The sequence below is a fragment of the Micromys minutus genome, assembly GCF_963924665.1.
Source record: "Micromys minutus genome assembly, chromosome: X".
NCBI classification, from domain to species: domain Eukaryota; kingdom Metazoa; phylum Chordata; class Mammalia; order Rodentia; family Muridae; genus Micromys; species Micromys minutus.
This window is the reverse complement of record NC_137970.1, coordinates 15,769,172-15,792,351: the sequence shown is the minus strand read 5'-3', so window position 1 is coordinate 15,792,351 and position 23,180 is coordinate 15,769,172. Positions and strand designations below refer to the sequence as shown.

General features: G+C 41.3%; 1 protein-coding gene across 2 annotated transcripts in view; it reads left to right on the top strand.

Moving 5' to 3' along the window:
- SHROOM4 (shroom family member 4) overlaps positions 1 to 23,180 on the top strand; it is a gene marked incomplete at its 5' end in the record, with an annotated part of 197,893 nt that overhangs the window by 139,907 nt on the left and 34,806 nt on the right. Inside the window, 4 exons of one of the 2 annotated variants that reach the window (XM_080909983.1) lie at positions 9,669 to 9,802; positions 12,887 to 13,021; positions 15,250 to 17,713; positions 22,830 to 22,891. In XM_080909983.1, the coding sequence (XP_080766109.1) occupies positions 12,924 to 13,021; positions 15,250 to 17,713; positions 22,830 to 22,891 (2,624 nt within the window). Of the gene's footprint in view, positions 1 to 9,668; positions 9,803 to 12,886; positions 13,022 to 15,249; positions 17,714 to 22,829; positions 22,892 to 23,180 lie in introns of those variants that run through there. The other variant, XM_080909984.1, reaches the window with a different exon arrangement.

Below are 23,180 nucleotides of genomic sequence, written 5' to 3'. Positions count from 1 at the left end.
GGAGATTGCTGATAAAGAAAATAAGTTTATTTTCTATAGTTCTCAAGCTTCGGCTGTCTTAGGTTGAAGACAGCCTCAGCTGAAGGTCTTGCTGTAGTAGTCTTGATAGTACTCTGCAGGGCATTGATCATTCATTACATGGCAAAGTAGAGTAAGCCTTGTAGTTTAGAACACTGTTTTTATAGATAGACTGATGAAGTCATTCCTAACTTCCTCCAAATACCAACAAAATACCAATTTGAGGATTAAGTACAAAATTCAGATTTTACACACACACACACACACACACACACACACACATTTGTATATGGGAGGAGGGTGGGTGCCTACATAGTTCAGAAGAGGATACTAGATCCTCTGCAGCTGGAGTTACAAGTAGCTGCAAACCATTCAGTGTGGGTGATGGGAAAAGAAACAGGTTCTTCTGTAAGAGCTCTTAACAACTGAGTAAATATCAGTTCTAAATAGGTTATTGGTTAGGTATGGGGCTTTCTGCCTTATTCCTCTTCTGGAATCTTATGAAGTGTCGATTTGTGTGGGTCTTTTGCATGCTCTTGCAATAAGCCTTCTACAGACTTTTAAGGTTCTGACTGAAGAGCCTCAGCAGCCTACAGAAGAATGACATGCTTCTACAGGTGGTCCATGGGTGGCAGACCCTGGAGTCACAGCAGAAGTGGGTGTTACTACCTGATGGGGTTCTCAGAACTTGAATATCTCTGACAGTGAGTGAAGGGGTTCCTACCTAGGGATGATGCACAGGATGCTTGCTCCTTGGGTGATGAACAAAGAATATCTTCAAGGAAATTATAAGAAACGTGAAGATACATTACAATAAGACCTATGGTTGTATATAATTAATATATTAAAATAATATGGAAAGGAAAGTAGATTTTTAAGATAATATACAAAATGACTTATTTCATTGTGATTGTTTTCACATATATATGTCAGTTTACTTTGCTCATATTTATGTCCCTATTACCATCTCTTGCCCAACTGGTCTATATTCTCTCTATTTTCTACTCATATATATGTATATATGTATGCATGTATGTATGTATGTATGTATACACATATAAGTACATACTTATAAGCACCTATTGCTGATATATATTTCACATCTGCAAGAATACAGGAAATGTGTGTCTGTTTCTCTCTCCATGTTATGCTCTTTTTTTGTTGTTTCTTCCCTGGTATTATTTTGGGGATTACAGCTTCTGTGAATAAAAGATGACTCTGCAGCTAGTTTCATCAAGGCTACAGTGGAGACTTCCTGGTGATTCATCAAAATGCTTAGGACTGGCGCAGAAACAATTCTTTACTTTCATGGTGAACTGTGATGTGATTGCTGGAAAATCTGTCCACAAAGGACTATGCCACGATTGGGGAACGAATAGCCTTTCTTTTATATGAAAGGCTGGGCCATAATTGGTGCAGTAATAAACTTTGTACATAGAAGGGCTGAAATGATTGGACACACACAGTCTATTTGCATAAAGGACTGTGCTATGGTTGGTGCACATACAGTCCTTCATTTGCATGAAACACTGCCTTGTGTTTGTTTTAAGTATAATCCTTCATATTCATGAAAAAGCTGTACAATGTTTAGTACAAATATCTTTACCACATCCCCTCCCCTTGGTCATAAGGAATACTTTTTTGACTTAGCTTTCAAGTTGGCTGGAGACACTGTCTTGTTCCTCTCTGTGCTGCTGTTTCATTAAGCCCATTTCCTGGGTGCTCTCATGTAATCTTTTCTAAAATTTTAAGATTAAGTTTTAAAACTTCTATACAAATACAAAGTAATTGGTTTCATTGTCATATTTGATGCATATATGTCATTGTACTTTGCTCAATTCAGTTCTCTATGTGTGTTTATGTTTTCTCTGGCATACAAAGCATAGATAGACATACCATCAAATCTAGGTTCTGCATATGAGAGAAACTATGTGATATATGCCTTTCTTTCCCTTTCTATCAGACCTTCCCCCCCAAATAGGCTCGTGTGTGTTTGTGTGTATGTGTGTGTGTGTTTGAATATGGATTATTGCCATAGTGGTCTGAAGTTTTATATCTGTTTCCCACATTTGTTTTTATTCTCTTGATAGCCAGTTTTCCCAGCACCCTTTTTCATGATGAGACTGTGTGTTCCTCAGTGTTCACCTTTGGCACCTCTGTCATATCTCAAATGGATGTAGCTGTGTGTAATAAAACTCCTGTTTTATTACATTAGTCTGTGTATCTATTTTTGTTCGGCCTGTTATGTTTATGTTACTAGGTCTCTGTAGTACGTCTTGAACCAGGTATTGTAATTTTTTCAGGGTTCTCTTTCTGCTCTGGCCAGCTTTGTAGTTCAGATCTGTTATGCTGCCATAGGAATTTTAGGATGTGTCTTTCTAGTTCTGTAAAGAATGTCATTATCGTTTCAGAAGGAATTACATTAAACTCTAGACAAGTTTGGGTCATATAGCTGTTTTCACAAGATTCCCCATCTCTTTCTGAGGCTATTATAAATGGAATTTGTTTCCCTTTGATTTCTGTCTCAAAATGCTTGTTGTTGACATGAAGAAACTCTACTGCTTTTCTATAATGGCTTTCATTCTGATACTTTTCTGAAATTAGAATTTTCTTACAGAGTCTTTAAGGTCTTATAGTATAATTTTATCTGCAAACAGGAATAATTTAACTGCTTCCTTATTTATATCCCACCAATTTCTTTCTCTTGCCTGTTTTGCTGTTACTAAGATTTCAAGTATCAATTACTGCTGAAGAGTGGAGAGCACGGGTACCACCTACCTCCTTATTTTAGAGAAAATGATTCTTATTTTCCTCTTCCTCACTTAGCATAACATTTTCTAAATGTTTGTCATACCTAGCCTTAATGTGTTGAGATATGTTCCTTTTATTTCTAGCTTCTTTAGGACTTTTACCATGGATAAATGTTATTAGAGACTTTTTCTTATATATTTATTTCATTATTAGAGACATTGTTAGAAAGCTTTTTGTATCTTTTAAGATAATCATTCATTACTTATTGATTTGCTATTATACCTATTTATATGTGTAACATTATCCATATGGCCCTAGAATACAACCAACCTGAGCAATATGTTTTTAAGGTGTCCTTTTTCTCAAGTATTTTACTGATAATTTGTGTGTCTCTGTTCATAAGAGAAAGAGGTATATAGTCTTGTTGTTGTTGTTGTTATGTTCTTATATTGCACGATATTACTGGCTACATGGAATAACTTCAATGGTGTTCAGTGTCTGTTTGGTGAATTCAGTACAATTTGACAAAGAGCAAGGGATGCACATGGTGTAGATAGAAGAGTGAAATGGTGTAATTATATTAAAAATAATTTTAAAATGATAATTTCCCCAAATACAAAATATTAACACTATATCTGTTCAATCCTCTGAATTTTTGTTGCAAGTTGAAAATCCTGGAAGAAAGTAGATTTTTTTTTTTTTTAGATAGGATCTCACTGTGTTTCTGGTTAGTCTGAGGCTTAAGAATTCCCTGCTAGAGTATGTGCCATCACCAAGGCCTAAGTTAGATCTTAAATGTTCTCATGACACACACATGTACACATACACCAACAAATAATCAACCTGTGTTACTTATAATAATTTAAACATTACCATATGTTTGCATATGCAAATCATCACGAATACTGCAAATTTGTAAAATGTGTCTTTGTCAAGTGAATTTTATAAAGCTGAAAAAAGAAAGAAAAAACAGAAATGGAAAACTTAATGAACCATAAGTTTTGAAATACTTCAGACTTCAAAAATTCCTGGGGGTTTACCCAGAATATTGTTCAGCCAGGTGAGGCCTCCCAGGGAAGGTTTGTGTATGGAAATTGCTTGTCAGCCCATATGTCCCTCTGACAAAAACAGTTGTGACCCCAAAGATGTTTTTGTAGTTCTGAAACCTTCTTCATCAAAGAGAACTCCATTCCTACCCCTAGAGGCCAGGTACTTTTTCAAACAGCTGTTGTCGATTATGTGTTTAGTACTGGCAACAGAAGGGAGATTCTCAGCCTACCTTAGAGGGCAAGGTTCCACATCTGTCTAAGCAGCAGGAGCCAATGGCCATCACTAGCACTTTGAAAGGCAATTTGAATATCTGTTCCAAAATGTAGGGTCAAGTAAAGATTCTCAAGCCTGAGCATATAACTGAATTACATTGAGAGTTTGTAGAAACTCAGGTTAGTGTCTCACCTCCTGGTTTCTGATTCAGTAGTTCTGAAGGGGGGGGGCTCTGAATTTTATTTCTGATGCCCTTCTAGGACATGCTAAAGCTGGTATTTTAGAAAGACATCCTAAAATCACTTCATGGGAGAAACACAGAAACTTGTGTAAATGACTTATATTCAAGTCTTACATGATTAAGTCTTTAAAGCCAAAGTTTCTCCTTTCCTAAAGTAGGTCATTGTGGGGGTTTAGTGGGATCGTGTTTATGAAAGTCCCTTACAGACAATAAATACCATATAAAAGTATTAGCTTCCGGACAGCCTCACATATGGTACTTGATACAGACTTTATGATCTATTCTTTAGCACACAGAGCATGGCCCTGATACTGAACTCTGTGGACCCCCTTTTTTCTGCTGCTATGTCTCCCCTAAAACAGTCTACTTATTCCTGACAGTCAGTGTCTGATCTTGCAGCAACTATTAGTTCTCTCTGTTAGTGCTGTGAGGAAAATCTTGTCAGATGATGGAGACATGTATGAAGCCCTAGGTTCAATTCCCACCCTACCCCCGCAAATAAAACGAGCCTGTCACATAGGGCTTTTTTGTTTGTTTGGTTGGTTGGTTGGTTTTGTTTATTGGTAATTAGCAAAGTGAAATAATCTACTACCAATCAGGAAAAAAAAGGTATTAGGAATGGCAATTTGCTAGGCTGATACTCTGTGAACACAATCCAGATGTATGAAATAGTTTAATAGTTCCAAGTACATCTGTTTAGGTATCTCTGTGATATTTTTTAGGGTCTCTTATAGACTCAGAAGTGATATTATTGGATAATAGGGTATTCTGTCTTTATTGGGGAACCTCCATACTGATTTACATAATAGCTGGCCCAACTTATAGTCTTACTAGCAGTATGTAAGGGTTCACCACCCCCTACACACACACACACACACACACACACACACACACATCAGCATTTATATTCAATGATAGCTATTTTGGCTGGGGACCAATTCTGCCAATATCATCTTTGATAGTCATATCCACTACTATAGCCTGACCTCTGTGAACAGTGGCTCTATATTTGTACCCTGTCTATACTGTACTGTGTTGTTGTTAGGCATGCATGACTAACATTTTCTAGACTAGTGATGTCATCATTCTACAGATGCTTCATAGCCATCTCCTTCCTTCCCCTTGTCTGTAACTAATCAGCCATTCAATCCTGCTAATCCTCATCCATCTGCCTTCTGCTTTGTCACTATTTACTATTGTTCTACTTCAGCCATTCATCCTGTTTGCACACTAGCCTGGTTGTGCTTGCAGCATCTCTCTGCATCAATTTTCTTATGAGTATCATTTGGCTGTATTTCTTTCATGCTCTGGAATTTCGACAACCCGTCTCTTGCCTATGGGATCGTGCAAATCCAGTGCTTTCCTCTGATGTTCAAGGACTTGTAACTATATCAACTTCCCAGGGTTTCAGTCCCCACAAAGGTGTAAAAACTCTCCCACTCCATTTGTGTAGTTGCTTTCTTCCAAGTATTTTAGACAAAGAAGTAGCCCATGATTTGAAGAGTCTACAGTGAGGGGAAGGATAGAAGCAAAAGGTCAACTATAATGTTGTCTTAGTGGGTCTCTTAAGCTGTGGCTAAAAGAGACCACATATTTTGACACAGAGCATCTCTTAACAGATACAGCACAAATGAAACAATTCCTTGTATCTAATTTGACCACAGTGGAATAAGCCTAGCTATAAAACAAGAGAAACCACAGAAAATACACATAGTCATAGAGATTGAACAACACCCTTCTGGATAATGAATGGATAATTGAAAAATTAACAAAGAAGTTTGAGTTTTCCTAGCGTTGAATGAAAACTGTAAGCACAGCACACCCAAATCTATAGGATAAAATGAAGATAGTACTACAAAGAGTATGTAGGGGAAACTACAGTGGGGATGTATTGTATGAGAGATTTAAAACAAAAGTCTTGGGGAACCCAAATAAACAACTCCATAAGGATGGCTAGACAATGTTGTCCAGACATAGCAGGACAGTCACACCCATGTGCTCATAGGAGCACAAGACCGGTGCAAGATCAAACCAAAGAAAATTCCAGAAGGAATGTTTGAGGAGGTTACAAAATTCTCCCTCTAGGTAAAGGTCTATTTGTAACGAAAGAATAAATTTTCGTCAGGGTCATAGCCCCTAAAATGCTGCTCCATGCTCTGGCAGGTAGCCCTGCCCACATGTAAACTATGGGTAGAAGCAAGGGGGCTTAGTGGGTTTAAGCAGAAAAAGTACATGAAATTGAGAGGAAATAATGATAGGTAGAAATGGGGGAGGGATTGGAGGACAGCAGAAGGGAAGTGTATATGATTACAACATATTCTACATGTATATGATATTTTGAAAGAATAAAAGGAATTTTCAAAATTGAATCACAGAGACAGACAGAGACAGACAGAATCAGAGACAGAGACTTTCCCCATTTGATTGGGTCTTGGATAAAGAAAGGTATCTGGCTCACTCGGCTGCAGTGTTTCTCAGCCAGCTATCTAGTAGGGAAAGACCTTTAGAGTTCTGTGGCCCTCCATCATGGCCGAGCCTTTCCCCCATCTCTGTCATATAAACAAGCCTTCTATTGTTCTGTACTCCACTGCCCGCTCCTCCCCAGCCATCTGTAGGCTTCTCTTCCTGCCTGCTTGGGCTTCTTCATGTGTAGATGATGGAATGTACTATTTGTGGGGTGGCCAAAAGAGCCCAGAATGTAAACAGAGCCAATCAAGGACAGTCTTTTGTGTTTCTCCTTATCCAAACACCATCAGGAGAGGAAAAGAGTCCACACTGTATTACAGCCCTGGATCACAAACCCAAATAATAAGGGTCACATTTTCTTCTTGCCCTGGGTGGGAAAGAGCCAGGGTTCCCTTTTGGATTGTCACCTCCTAGCCACTCTCTTTGAAGGGGTTTGCTGAACCAAGAACAAAGACAGGAGGTGCTGTAAAAATATATTGGCACCACAGCTGACTAGGGTAGCTGGACATTAACTCCTTCCAGAACTGTCTGTTTACCTCCCCTCACCCATCACAACAGTCTTTCAAGGACTCTTGGGAGACAACTTCGGAATGATCTACCATTTCTCCCTGCATATAACTACAGCCCTTCTACTGAGTTCTTGTCTTTTCAGTGCTTTAAAAGGAAGCGCCTTGCTCCAAGCACAGGAAATTATATCATATTATCTGGTATTCTACTCTGCTAAGCAACTTTTTTTTCAGTCACCATATTTTTTAACCTCTAGAAAATGCCAAACTGGCCAGACTATTGCTTGAGTTCTTCTCTTACCTTCCCTTGCCTGTGTGCCTACCTGCTAATCCCTCACCCGGGGACTATCCAGACTTCCTACTCTTGCTTCCTCCCTACCGTAGCCAATGCCAAGAACATCCTTCCACCTCCAGTCACTGTTTCCCCAGCCTCAGCTGTCTTACCACAGGGTCTGACTGTTATCAAAATAATCATTCTTTAATTTCCTCAGACCTAGGATTCAACAAACATCAGCTAAGCACTGCCTGGGCCAGGGAAAGATACTTGGCAACTAGAAGACAAAGAATAACTAGGTATCCCAGCCTGAGTATTAAAGTGAGAATCAACTTTTTTTTTCTTGTAAATGTTTTAGGACAAGGATTATCTACCAGTATATTGCCACTTATATGGTTATCACGGGAGGTAGAGGCAGGATCACTCTGGAGTTCTTTAGAATGCCATAGCTTTGCCCCTGTTCTAAACCCAGTAAATCAGAGTCTTATACTCCATGACCCATATATATATATATATATATATATATATATATATATATATATATATATATATATATATATATATATATATATATATATATATATATATATATACCCAGTGAAGTTGGACAAGTGCTGATTGAGAGTACTAGGTCTAAGTTTGTGCCTTCTCTTAACTGGAACTTTCTCCTCCATCCTGATTGGATGAAGAAACCCATTTTCTTGCCACTAATAGCATTGCGCACGTTGTCTTTTTTGGTTAAGCTTAATATTAATAATATGACACTTATCAGGTGTTTGTTGCATGCCAATTATACTTTATAGACGAGGAACTTAAAATCCTGTGCCATCCACTAGGCTAAGAAAGACCATTTGAAGTCAAAGTTCCAGATCAGATCCACATTAGCTATAAACTTAGCCATACAATAGTTCTTTTATAAATTGATAAACTTATGTAAGGTGCCGAGGAATGCAAGAGGAAGGGACTAACTTCCCCAGAGAGGAAAGGCCCTAGCATACTTTTTGTCTTGAGGGAGCTTGCATAAGCCCTCATGGGGACCATAAATTACCGGAATTGAAGCCAGAGGCCAAAGGAAATTGGAGTAGGGATCAAGTTAATTATGACGGGAAAACCCTAACTTGACATCCCTAAGAAAAATTAAATTCTGATACCTGGGTCTGAGCTTAGAAATATTTGTGTTATAGTGCTGTGGGTTCTGGTCGCACACTGGTCAGTAGGAGATTATTATGAATATCGGGCTTGGCTCTATGAGTACTACAATATGTTATGTCATAGGTTCAAAGGTCACTCCTGCTGACTGAGTTCACGGTTCGTTTTCAGAGAATAACTAGAAGCCCACAGAAAGACTGGTTACTAGAGCTGAGAGTAAATTGAGGGAAGATCCAAGGATCTTTTATTCTAGTATTGCTAATAAGCTCCTTTTCTGGAATTGGAGGGTTTAGTGTGAAATTAAGTCTCTTTTTAGAAAGGAACAGATGTTCACTTGCATCTTAGAAGTAGAAGCCTGGGATATTTATGAAGGTTTGTATCTCGGAAGGACCTTTACCTTGAAAAAGCTCTTAGTCAGTGGTCCCCTGCTTTACCCAAAATGAGCTATAGTGCCATTATTCTGGACCTGGGAGCTGCTGAGCCTGCCTAAGCTCTCCTTTCCTGGGGCTCTGAGGACCTGAGGGGAGGGCTGGGTGGGGTCAACTCAGTCCAGGAAGGGCAGGAATTCTTTTAAGTGTATTCGTCTGGGGTGTTTTTCTCTCTCACTTACGTGTATTTTTAAAATTCTTTTTAGACACCCGCTTTATCTTTCCCAAACATCATTTCCTTGCTCCTTTCCTGAGTTCTAGCAGTAGCCAGGGGCCCAGCTTCCTTATTGGTCTCTGAGCTGTGGAGGGGATGGGCCAGGGCTCAGAGGAGGTAGGAGGTAGGAATGGGGTGGGGGAAGGGTTATTGCAGGGACTGCCTTTCCTCCTTCTCTTTGCCACTAGGGCGCTGGCTGGTTCCTGGAGCAACGTCTTTACTCTTGCCTAGCCCTTAAGACAGGCTGACATTCCATAAGGCTGTGGCCACAGACAAACCCAAGCTGCCTGATGGCACTACCTTACAGTCTCCCTGAACTCCTTGGATGGTATTAGGGTCTTGGGCTGCTGGCCTCACATTCTGGAGGTCTTAAGTTGAAGGTTGCCGGTCCCCAGCTAAGAGAAGACACTGGAGTAGTTGATGGTGAGAATGTGAACTAGCTGGATACGCAATCTCTCATAAGCCATCTCTCCTCTCCAAGCAACTTCCGTGGTAGGTACAGCCACAGTCTCCAACTTTTTTTTCTTCTGCTGCTCTTTCTTCAGTGTCTTGGTTTTGTCCTGAACACAGGCATTTGAGCATAGTGGATATACAGTGACTTACAGACCGTGTTCAGTGACAATGCCTAGCCCAGCTTTAGGAAATGGGATAGGGATTCTAGTCATTCCTTTATTGGGGTTGGGCTGCATAATTGATGCTTAAGCTTAGTCTTTTTTATTATTATCAACTATTCCATTGGTTTCATCTTAAATGCTATCCCACTTAGACAAGCCCCAGTTACACGGCTTATCTCTCATCTGTCCCTTCTTCAAGTCCAGAACCACTGAGACCTTCCTTTCTCACTGCTTCCTAAGGAATGGATCTAAACTTTCTGAGACAGAGCCCTTTGGGCAGGAGGGGCCATATGGTATTCTAGAAAAAGCTTGAGGATCTGAGTTAGTTTTCTTCTTCCAAGTTTATTACTCATATGTGAGTGTTTGTGTACTGGGGCTTACTTATGGAAGTCAGAAGACAATTTTTTGTCTTTGGCACTTCCTTTGCACTTTTATGTATGTTCTGGGGATTCAACTTAGCTTATCAGGCAGGTATGGCAACTGCCTTACCTACTTAACCACCTTGCTAGTCTGAGGTCTGAGATCCACTCCCAATTCTAAAATTAATTCTGGTAACTAGCTATGTGTTTCTGGCAAATAATTTAAGCTGTGTTATGTGCTATGCTAATCAATTTTATACATGGGATTGCATCATTTATACCAGACCATAATTCCTGAGAAACAGATGGCCATCACCCCCATTTTACATATAAAAAATATGTAACTGAAGCTCCGGTGGTGCGGTGGAGAACTTGCCTAATGTACATTGCCCTAAAAGGCAGAAAACGCCTTGGCCAAGGTTACACAACTGGAATTTGAATACAAGTGTGGGCTGAGTTTAGGATAGTTCACAATAATAATAGGTCAGATATTGGGCTCTATGGAGTGTTTCTTCTCTTTCTTATGCTGGGGTTAAATGGAACTGGATCGGGCCCCAATTCTCTCTGCTGAGATTTCCTACCAGTCTTTCATTTTTTTCTAGTGTCCCCAAAGCCCTTACTACATTCTTCAGTTTCCTCAGGGATTATTTTCTACTACTGGGGAAACTCTAGAGAGTAAGGGGCCCTTATAAGCTACTGTTTTAAGTGTAGCAAGGGAGCAATACAGCAGAAAATTGATAGAAATTTCTCAATCACGCTTGGTTGAAAGTACCCTTGAGCCATCTAAAAGGACAAGTTTGAGCTAATAGCCAGTATTATACTATATGGCATTTACTGACCACTAGGTAGAACACTAGACTATTGGTTGGATGCTCTGAGAATACTTCTTCTAATGCCCACAGAAATGTAGGCAGGTGAAAATAACTGTTTCTAAGTCCCATTCTAACCTAGCCCATGTTAAGAAACATTTCTCAAGAAAATGCTAACTCAGATGGTTTGACTCTTGTAGAGCCACTTACGAGAAATGCTAGAGATTTATTCTCATTTCCTACTGGTTTAGTGCAGTTGGCAGGACAAAGCTAATTATATATGAAATGCTAATAGGCAATACAAAATAGCATGTTATGATGGGATAAATTATGAGGGCTACATTGCTTGAGATAGACTCCCCCAGAGGAGATGGCACTAGCAGTACATGTTTATTTACTTTAATTTGTATAATATTTACAGCCTCATGTCCATAAAGATGTACAAGTTAATGACCATTGGGAATATCTCCACTTTACTGCTCTGGAAATGATAGTGCTGAAAAGTTGACACTTACTGACAGCGACAGAAGCTAGCAAGTGATAGAGATGGGATTCAAAGCAAAGCAGTCCAATCCCTGGGATAATTTCTACTGGAAAATGAACAGAAATGAAGGCGAGGTGGAAAGGAACAGAGCTAACTTCAGAGCATGATTAGAGCAAGGACACTGAGCCATGATGTGAGCTAGAGTTCTCAGAGTTTCTTCCCTTCTGACATTTGGTTGTCTTTCCGTCATCTCTCCTGGTTTCTTGCATCTGCCTGGTCCTTCTGCACCCCTCCCTCTCCTTATATTCTCCCCCTGCCCTCTCATTTATATGACTTCCGTCTTCTGCTTCTGTTCTCCCTCCTATCAGTCATCTCTCTGTGTCCTAGTCCTACCATGTCCTGGGTTATCTTTTCCACTTCTAGGGACACCATCTAATTGGCTGAAGTATTCTGGTTGATATGGATGCACCTTGTGTGAGCAAGTCAATGTAAGAGTTGTTGTTGTGGGTTTTAGCACCAGAACCTTTAGTTAAATTTGGGGCCTTGGCCTCAGATCTGTTTCCAGATATTCAGTCCTGGCATACTAAACAGCTGAGCTCCTGTCATCCTAACCTATTGTGCCTTTCCCCTCATAAGAGTTTGGACTCTTTGCCATGATGTTGCCTACAAGTTCAAGTATCTAGCTTCTGTGGGTCTGTGCTCATCCTAACCTTTGCTCTCTAGTACATTTATGGTACTCTATTTTAATTAGCTCTCTCTTTCATGAATATGTGAGCTCTCAAGGATATAGACTGTATATGACTCATGGCTGTACCTCTAGAACTGCATGAATTTTAGAAGACATATAGTAAACATACAATAAATACTTATAGAATAAATGAAGAAAATTTAAACAATTCACGCTCTAAATGCTGACTTGTCCAAGCATCTTAACCACTTGCCCGTTTCGCTGAGAAAAAAAATGGCCATACTGATATTTTTCCCTCAAAGACAAATGCAGGTAGGCTTGCAGCAGTTCCAATGTGGTCAACATACATTTATTAACTGTCTACTACATCTTGAGCGTTTGTGTGCATACATAGATATGTTTGTGAACAAACCATTGCTATTTACACTAGCATTTTATGTCTCCAGGAATCATCCATGTGATGAAGGATGAATCTGAGGAGTGGTGTTGGGAGGGGGCAGTTAGATACCCACAGTAGTTCCTTGTAAGAAAATCTAGCTCATTGAATGGAAAGAAGGGGTAGGTACGGAAGCTGCTTGGGAAGTGATTTCAGTGCTGACTTCCTGGCTCTTTCTTGCCTTAGGAGAAACACCCCGGTGAATAGGCCACACTCATGGCATATGGCCAAGCTGTTGGAGGGGTGCCCTGACGTGGCCACCACCATGCATTTCCCTTCTGAAGCCTTCAGCTTGTCCTGGCATTCTGGTTGCAACACAAGGTGAGTCTGGGACTCTCCCCTCAAGGTGGGCTCCAGGACTTACTTGTAGCCTGGCCACTCCCCTCCTCTGATCTTATCTGCTGGATGTTTTAGCACTGACGTGGGATAACAGAAAATGCATAGCCATCTAGAGTCCCTGGGTTCTTAACAGCTAGCACTATGATTTTTGAGCATGCATCTTTACTTCTTGATCGTGTTTCCTCAAAGTAGTTCATTTGATTCACAAAGATAGCCACTCTGTCCTGATTCACATCCTTGTTCACTAGCTGTTTTGTCTCGGACTCTTTTCTTGATTCCTGTGGGAAGCAGCTTTTTCTATCTATAGTCACTCACCGGGAACTTCCTCTAATGCTCATTGGCTCTCGCACAGAGCAGAACTCTCCAAAGCAGAGGCCTCACCAACTCACCGGGTGTAGCTCAATGCTTGGTGTTTGTCCATTTTTTTTTTTTATTGAAACAACTACCCCAGAGACAAACCACTTGTTGTTTGGTTTCTTTTCCCCACAGTCGTAGAGCCAACCAAAATGCAGTCCTCAGCTGCATTTCCCTTTCAATAATCAATTCTTCATTCCAAGAACGGGTTTTGTTGTGGGGGCTTAAGGAAGTTAAATCTCAGGTGGTGAGTTTTCTCTAGTTTGGTATTTTTAATTTGTTTTAGCATCCAGGGACTCATGGCCCAGACAGCTTTGTTCTAGAAGAATACATAGAAATATATTCTTGATTTGGATTCTGTCTGAGTACATGCATGCATGCATGTATGCATGAGTCTGCATTCCAGCAGAAAGTAAGTTGAGTAGCAGGTTCTCTTGCCAACAAGAAATGAATGTAGTCCTAGCCCAGAGCCTGGTGAGAAGGGTGGTTAAGACCATGCAATAAGCAAGAATAAGAGGAAACTTGTCTTAGAGGTCTCATGGGACGCTGTTACAGCTCAGCTGTGGCTCTCTCTCTGAGCCTTTTTTGAGATCATCCTGCAACCTCTGAGATTCTAAGCAAAGAACATTAATGGAACTTCTTGGCTCAGAATGCCTATGTGTGGGGGAAATGGTACTTAACATTCAAAATTATATCTTCCTGGCGTAGTTTTGCTGTTGGTAGATAAGGGGTATATGGATGAGCAAAGCCCACTCTTGGATCATTTCTAGTAGTAGAAGGACATTGATAACAACAGCAAGAACTGAGAGCAGCTACTGCCATGGAGCAATGCCTGAGCTCTTAATTTCTTAGCTGATTTCACCCACACAGCAACACTCTGACAGCTATAGTACTATTTTTCCCCATTTTAAGGTATTATCAGAGGGGTACTAAAACTTTGGGTTGAGAGACCTGGGTTCCAACTGCGGCTCATTTTAGCTTCTTTATCGGCTTACTGAAATAGTCTGCTTTACCTCATGAGTTAGAAAGTGGAGAAAACAATCTCATTTGGGCTTCAAATGGAAGGTTGTAAAGGGCCTCAGTGAATAATCAGAATTTCTATTATATAGTAGGTTCTAGAGATATACCCCAGTAGCAGAGCCTTTCCCTAACATGTTCCAGGCCCCTGGTCCTAACCACCAGCACTACAAATGGAGTGATGTGGAATTTCCAGAATAAAGAAACATTTACACTCCAATTCTGACTGTGCCACTAGTTAGAGTTTGTAAAAATGGCCTTTTCAAAGTCACTTCCCTCTGTGGATCTTGTTTCATTGACAGCAGAGGTTATCAAAACTGGGATGGGACCCAGTGGCTTGTGTTATCACAGGCCCTCCATGTGATTGTGATGCACACTCTGGTTTGAGAATATTGGGTTTATGAAATAGTCTGGCTAAAGTCGAAATGGCCCCATGGGGGCTCCTTCCCCTCTAATTCTAATCTTCTGGACTATGCCCCCTTTCTCCCCCCCCCGCCCCCCGCAGAGAAACATACACTAACTCAATAGGGACTACTCAGAAGCAATGCCAGACTTGTTGTTAGAGGTGATATAGTGCATAATTACTAAGTCTAAGTCTTTGGGGTGTTTGTTCATTCTCCCTCTATATGAAGTCCTGTTTCTCATTCTGACATGGTCCTGTGGTACCCCTGTGTCACTCTCATTACTTATTTCCCTTTCTTTCCCTTGGGCCCTATTGTCCTTTTATTTGTAGCATGGGTGGCACTGGCTTGATTTGCTATTTTCCATGGCAGACTGGCCAAAGTAGGGAAGGTGTCTGACTGCTTAGCTGACTAACACATGCACCATGTGTCTTGCAGTGACGTGAGTGTACAGTGGTGCCCGCTCTCCCGCCATTGCAGCACTGAGAAAAGCAGCTCTATTGGCAGCATGGAAAGCCTGGAACAGCCAGGCCAAGCTACCTACGAGGGCCACCTCTTACCCATTGACCAGAACATGTACCCCAGCCAGCGTGATTCAGCCTATAGCTCCTTCTCAGCTAGCTCAAATGCCTCTGACTGTGCCCTTTCTCTTAAGCCAGAGGAACCAACCTCTACAGACTGTGTCATGCCAGGCCCAGGGCCGACCAAAGTCACTGATGACCAAGCTAATGTGTCCAAGACCTCAGGAAGTAGCCACAGTACCAGTGGGGACCACGTGACCTCCACTTCCCATGCATCATCCTGCTCAGAAGAGGAGCACCACTCAGGACCCGCCAAGATGGTGCGGGGTCCACCAGAACCTCCAGTGAGGCGGGACAGTCTCCAGGCCTCTAGAGCACAACTTCTCAATGGAGAGCAGCATCATGCATCTGAACCTGTGGACTCCTTACAACAGAAGGACAAACCAGGCTCTAACCAGTTCTGCTGCCTTAGTGGGCAAGACCAAGTGACAGGTGAGGACCTCCAGAACTGTGAGCTCAGCCAGCCTTCTGAATCTAGCCAGGATGACTGTGAGCATCTCCTGAGAGAGGGGTCCTCCAAAGCTCTTGATTCCCCAAAGGCCCATGACAAAGATTCCAACAAAGACTTCAGCCTGCTTAAGGAGGCTTCAGCAGATCTGGCTAATACTCTGTCCTTTGGTGCCATTCCGCACCTCCGAGGAAGCACAGAACACCGCCATAGTGCTCCTGAACAGCTGTTGGCATCCCACCTGCAGCAGGTGCGCCTTGATTCCAGAGGCAACAAGGGGATGGAGTTGCCAACTGGTCAGGATGGACACCAGTGGACTGTGTCCCCTTTGCACAACAGCCTTAAAGGGAAGAAAAGTCCAGGTCTCCCCATGGGAGGTACCCCAGACCAGAGCAGCAAAGAAAGGAAGAGCAAGCCCATAGATGATAAGCTGATGGTTTCTGTACACCAGAGCCAAAGTGATGTTCTACTTGGAGAGGTTGACGGACACCCATCAGAACAAACTTACCTAGACCGAGACCAAGCAGGCAGAGCAAGCAGTGACTTGACTTGCCAGCAGCCCTCTGCCATTTGCTCCCCTGTTCAACAAGCCAGAGACTTCTTATTAGCCCATCAAGTAGCTGGTCACACAGAAACAACTGAAGAAGGTGACAATGAGCCTAAGGAGTGTGGCCGATTGGGTGGCAGAAGAAGTGGAGGTCCCCGGGGCCGCTCCATCCAAAACCGACGAAAGAGTGAGAGGTTTGCTACCAATCTGCGGAATGAAATTCAGAGGAGGAAAGCCCAGCTCCAGAAAAGTAAGGGCCCGTTGTCACAGTTGTGTGACACTAACGAACCCGTGGAAGAGACCCAAGAGCCTCCAGAAAGCCCTCCACTCTCTGCTTCTAACTCATCTCCTCTGCCTTCATATAAAAAAGTCCCTAGCCCTGAAGACAAGCTCTTTAACAAAAGCATGATTCTCAGGGCTAGATCTTCAGAGTGCCTCAGCCAAGCCTCAGAGAGCTCCAAAGCTAAGGTAGGCTTAGAGGGAAGAATGAGCCCTGGCCAGAGGTCTGGCCAGTCTTCTTTGGCCCTGAACACATGGTGGAAGGCATCTGACTCATCCACCTTAGATGCCGAGAAAGCAAATGCTCACCACGGGGTCTGTAGAGGTCGCTGGAGATGGTCTCCTGAACATAACGCACAGCCACAGGTGGCGCTATCTACAGAAGGTCCTTCCAACCCAGATGACAACAAAGAATTGAAGGCATCTACTCCTCAAGCTGGGGAGGAAGCCATCCTCATGCCATTTGCAGACAGAAAAAAGTTCTTTGAAGAGAGCAGCAAATCTTTATCTACATCTCATTTGCCAGGCTTAACCACTCATAACAAGACAATTATCCAGAGACCAAAACCTATAGATCAAAACTTCCAGTCAGTGAGCTATAGGGAATTAAGATGCCATCCTCTGGACCAACCATATCATTCTACAGACCAAGCATACCATGCTCATGCTGCAGACCAATCATATCATTCCTTGTCACCACTTCAGTCAGAAACTTCCGCTTACCCAGAATGCTTTGCTACCAAAGGCCTAGACAATTCCCTGTGCTGTAAGCCACTGCACCATGGCGATTGTGATTACCACAGGACCTGTTCTCATCCATGCAGTACCCAGGGAACTGTAATGCATGATCCCTGCATTTGTTATTCTGGAGAGATCTGCCCTGCCTTGCTAAAGAGAAATTTGTTGCCAAAATGCCACAACTGTAGGTGCCACCATCACCAGTGCATCCGGTGTACAGGTTGCTGTCACAGTCCTCAGCATGGTGCTCATGAGGACAGCAGTATGGCACCTAGCAATGCTTGGAAATCCAGGAAGGCATCCATACAGGTGAGGACTTGGTTCTTGGGTGAGTAAAACTGATTATTATAAAATAGGATTACACGTACTCACAATAATGTAGCCCCTTCTCTACACTGAGCCACCAAGATTTCAATATACCTGTGCAACTGTAGAGGTTGGCAAAAGTAACTTGCTCCTTAAAAATAACAGGACTGGAATTGGTTTGAATGGTAAAATTAGTATCTGAGTGACCTAGAGCAAACCATGAATGTATTATAATTTGAAGTTGCACTATTTTAAAGGGAAATATATGTCTACCTTATAAAACAGCTAGTACTAATAAAATTAAAAGGGAGAATCCATGTAAAAGGGGAAACATGTACTGTTTGACTTGTTGAGTCTGTCTTCTTTTGCTTAGTGTATTTTTTTTTAGTTTTATCCACTTTAAAATTTTTTAATAATTTAATTTTTATTCACTTTACACCTCAATCACAGCCCTGTCTCTCCTCTCCTCCCAGCCCTGCTCATACATATTTGTTACTTTAAATAATTTATTTGTTATTCACTTTACATGTTTGACCCATTTTCTCCAAATGTCATGACTTAATATTTTCTTTATGACTAAACAAAATTATATGATGTGTAGTATCCAGAGGACCCTAAGCCCTAGCACAGGTACTTATATAGCTATAGTACTTACAGTGGCTCTTCTGCTGGAAAAAAGTAGAGAACAGTGTTTTTCAGTGTGTAGTCATACAGAAGTTTAAGGGAACAAGGCATGGAAGCACATTAAGTAGCTGATATGGATTAGATTTACATAAGGATATTCATCAACAGCCAGCAAATGTACATTAATAATTGTATATGTCATAGGAAACACACTTTGCCTAAAGCAGTATGAGCAAATGACAAGCTTTAACATGCATGCTGAAGTATTCTTGAAGTATACTAATGCATACAATTTAACATTTCCCCCCTGTGCATCTTACACATATTTTGACTTACATATTTCTAATATTCAAATAGGCTTCAAGGCTACGGTAACCAATATTGTCTTCTGATATATTAAATGAAAACACTTTGGCTTTATATCCTATAACCTTGCGGAATTCACGGATGGTGTCTAGTAGCTCTGGGTGTTGGTTTATAGAAGATTTGTGGATAGGCAGTCGCTTCATCTTGGGATAGAAGACCCATGTTGTGTATGCACTTCCCTGGGGAAGGGAGCCTGACTGCTTTGCCTGGGATCCCCAATACAATGTTCAGAAGGAATGCCCAGAGCAGCATTGTTGCTCAGTTTTTCAATGTTTCTCTGTGAAGTTTGGTGGCTATAGTCTAACAGTGACTGCTGTTCTGTAGTCGGCCTTCATTAGGTTGAAAGATGCCCTTTTTGTCTCAGCTTCAGAGAAGCTTTCTTTTTTTCTTTCTTTTTTTAAATTAAGAATTGATTTTTGGTTCTTTTCAAATGTTCTTAACCTGCATCTATTGAGATGACCATGTGGTTTTAGTTTTGTCTAAATTTACAGTGAGCTGGATCAATTAGATTTTGAAATAAGTACCCTCCTTGCATTTCTAGGATAGAGCCCACTTGGTTATAATACACTTTTTTATGCTGCTAGAGCTGATGTATTGACATTCTGTTAAGGCCCTTTGCTTCTACGTTTATTAGATGTAGACTATATTGTAAAATCTTTGTCTTTTTCTAACTAGGTAATGCTAGCTAAATGAAGTGACAAGCATTCCCTCCTCTTCTACTTTCAGGGAGAATGCATATAGCACTGATGTTATTTCTTCCTTAAGCACATGGCCAAATTTATCATCAAAATTATCTGGGCCTGCATTTTCTTTGTGAGAATGTTTGAAAATGTACATTAATTTCCCCAGTAGTAACAGAGTTATTGAGACAATCTGTTTCTTCTTGGGTGAACTTTGGTAGCTGGTAGCTTTTAAGGAATTACTCTATGTCATTTAGGTTTTGACATTTATGCAGATAAAATGGTTGGAACCTACTCTGAAGTGCATGTAAGACTTTAAGATACACTGGTTGATGAATAGGGGAGCAAAAAGGCACATGATAAGGTGAACACAGCACAGACGTTATTTGTGGCAGGATATGTAGATGCTCAGTGTCAACTGCTTTCCTCTTTTTGCTATGTCTGAAAATATTCACAATACTAACAAAATGATAAAAGGAAATGTAGATAATGGCCGAAAGGCATTGAAGTTGAAACTAGACTAGCTGGGTTTACATTTCGTCTTCAGAATTTATAGTGCCTAATCTTTCCCATCTAAAAAAATGAAGGTAATAACAGCACCTGCTTCCTAAGTTGCATTAAATGGCGAACATGTGCAAAGCCTTTAGAACAGTGACTGCCAGACAGTAATCATCTTATAAGTAAGCTATTTTAAGATGAAGGGAAATTTGGCTTATGCTTGAGAAATCTTGGCTGAAAGATGTAGTCATAAGCAAGCACCAGGGAAAGGGGGTTGAAGGTGAAGGAAAAGATGGCTACAGGAGTGTCATCTCAGGACCAGCTCCTCTGAAAGAGAAGGAAGTTCCATTGACAGGTAGCAGCAACTAGCTGTAGTAATATAGACAAGCTGTGCCTATGCCATACCCTTTCTTTTATACTTGGAGGAAAGGATACATTGGTTTCCAGATGTCTGTTACACTGGCTAAGCCTGTCTGCTTAGGCACTAGTCTTTCACATATGTAGATATGGTTAAGTACATAGAAATGTGCCATTTCTACCCTTGTCACCTGAATCCTGCATTTCTGACCCTGGGAAACATACATCTCTGACAATTAAAGTATTTGCTGTGGTGGCTATCTGAAGAAAGGCTGAGAGCCTGCTCATTCTCTCATGAAGAAGGCTATGGAGCTAACTTGCTCTGACTCTGTAATGTCTAGAGAAGTAAACTCTGCATATACTGACAACAGACATATTTTATGCCAGTTAGTTTTACATACATAGCCAGATGATTTCATTGGACACTTACATGGGACAGCTGAGGAAACTGATCCTCAGAGATCACACATCTTACAAGGTGCAGAGCCAGGATTTGAACAACATAAAAATAACTTATATATGGATTTCCACTGCATTCTGTGTACCTTAGATTATCAATGCATTCAGTCCTATAGCAACTAAGAAATAGGTACTCTGGTCATGAAAATAAAACCGCATATCAAGTACCATATATTTCTGGTATAATGTTATACAAACAGTCATACATATGGTGTAACATGTATACTCACACATATTCATACAAAAATGTGTATTTTATGTGTTATGTATAATATATACATGTTATATATGTGTGTATCATCTATAATGTGTGTGTGTAGAATATACCATATAACTAAGTTAAATGGGGCCATCCACTTGGTGATGACAGATGTGGATTCCAAAGCACTGCTTCTAGCTGCAGAGGCTGTGTGCTGGAGCATGTGTTAACATGTGTTAACTGCCTCTTTGTGAGTAGAGTTCAAAACCTGTGCCTTCTCCTATGTAGCCTCTAGCGATTTCATTTTCACCAAGGCAGCAAGTTCTACTGTTACGCTCAATGGCTACCAGTTTTGAATATTGCCTCTTTGGTTCAAAGGGCACAGATCAATTCTAGGAAATGAAGTGGCTGAGGCAAGAGAGAAAAGTAATACTGAGAATCTGGTAAGGTTTTGTAGGAGTGGGTAGAGGGGGAGAATCTGAGAAGGTTGGTAGGACTTGGTGGAGGGTTTTCTTTGGGTTACCCACTGCTATTTTCTAAGCATTTTCACGGGACTAGAATGAACATGGAAAGAAAATCTGTGTCTGAACAAGTTATGGTACTTTTTGTGGCCAGTGACATCTCACAAATGTGTCAAGGCAGACAGAACCTGAAGTGTAGATTATTAGAATTGCTCAGATGCTCCCCCAGCCCTCAGAAACTGTTCTCCAATTTTGTGGAAGCTGGAATCAGGAAAGAAACCTCATCTTTCTCATAGTAACATCCCCTTGAGGCAGAGTCTGTATTATTCAGGCTGGGCTCGTGCACACAAGTGGCTTTCCTGCAGCAGACTCCCCGGTGTTGTAACTACAGAGGCTTCTACACTCTGTGCTGGGCATTCTCCACACATCTCATCTGATCCTCACTAATAAGCTTTATTTGCCAAATATTTGAGGTTCAAAATGGTGACAGAATGTCCCTTACATGGCACAGATAATAAATGCCTTAGCCAGTATAACTCACATTAAAGACCTATATTCACTCTACTTCACCAGGTGTTTGTCCCCAAAAGAGAGGCCCACTGGGGTTAAGGCAGTAAGCCTTGGCAAGGACTAATAATAGCAGTATTAGAGCAGAATGAATTTAGAAGATCAGCACAGCTTAGGAAAAATGCCTTCTCTTAGGTTAAGCTGAGTCGCCGCCAGGTGGAGGGTACTAAATGCAAAAGTGGGAACAATCTGAAACGCAAACACATATTCAGGTTTAGGCTCTAGTGAGAAGAAAGGAACATTTTTTACAAATGACACATGTGGCTGAGCAATTTAGGAAAATCCATCCAAGGCAGACAGTCTACTTCTATAACATATGAGCCAGGGCACTCAATACTTGATCTCTCGGAGAAGAGCTCATGTCAGCCCTTGTCTGAAGATGTATGTGTAGGAGAAAGAACTGCAGGATGAGGGTAGCTGACATCTCCACTCTACCTTTGCACACAATAGAAGAGGGTTTCTGCAGCAGGAAAACCCCTCAGGGTCAGTGTTTTCAAGAAGATGCTTTCTCTATTGGAAGAAACAGGAGCAGCAAAAAGGTTCATCAAGTAGGACAGAAAAAAAAAAAAAAAAAAAAAAACACCCCCATCCCTCAGTGCAAGCAAGAGCCAGAGAGCAAACAGCAAACATGCTAAACTGGTTTTTGGATGGGGTTTGGGAGGGGAGGAAAACAAGAGGAAAATTCAGCATTCTTACCCCTGGTCCCTGAATGCTTTCTGGCTTTCTGCATGAGTGCAGTAGTAGCTCAGCAGGCTTCCCTAAAGGAAGGCAGCCTTCCAACTCTTCTGAGGCCTGTCTCGGGGCACCCATGGTACCAGCCAAAGAACCTGGCCAGGTTGCTATTTCTGAAACTACCTAGATACCTGGCTGTTCAAAGGTCCCTAACTTATCAGACTTTTCCTTTGCAGGAATTTCCTGTGGACAAGTGGAAGCCAATAACAGGAAACAGGAAAACTAGTCATTCCGGGAGGTAAGTGACTACTCAGGGATTTGGGGTGACTTTGTGCCTCCGAAGCTTCCTTATAAATAATGATGACTTTTGGCTTGTTTGATTTTCTTTGATGAAACTGCTATGCTAGTTACACCAAAGAATTTTTGCCATATATAATCTAAGGTGCCCCATACACCTTCATCTGAATATAGACTCTAGAGATAATGAGAACACTTTAGAATAGGTAGGAGTCAGCAGTGTTGAAAAGGTATGTCTAAGACAGTCATGTCTAGATATGCCCGAGGACATAGCAAACCAGTCTGTGCTG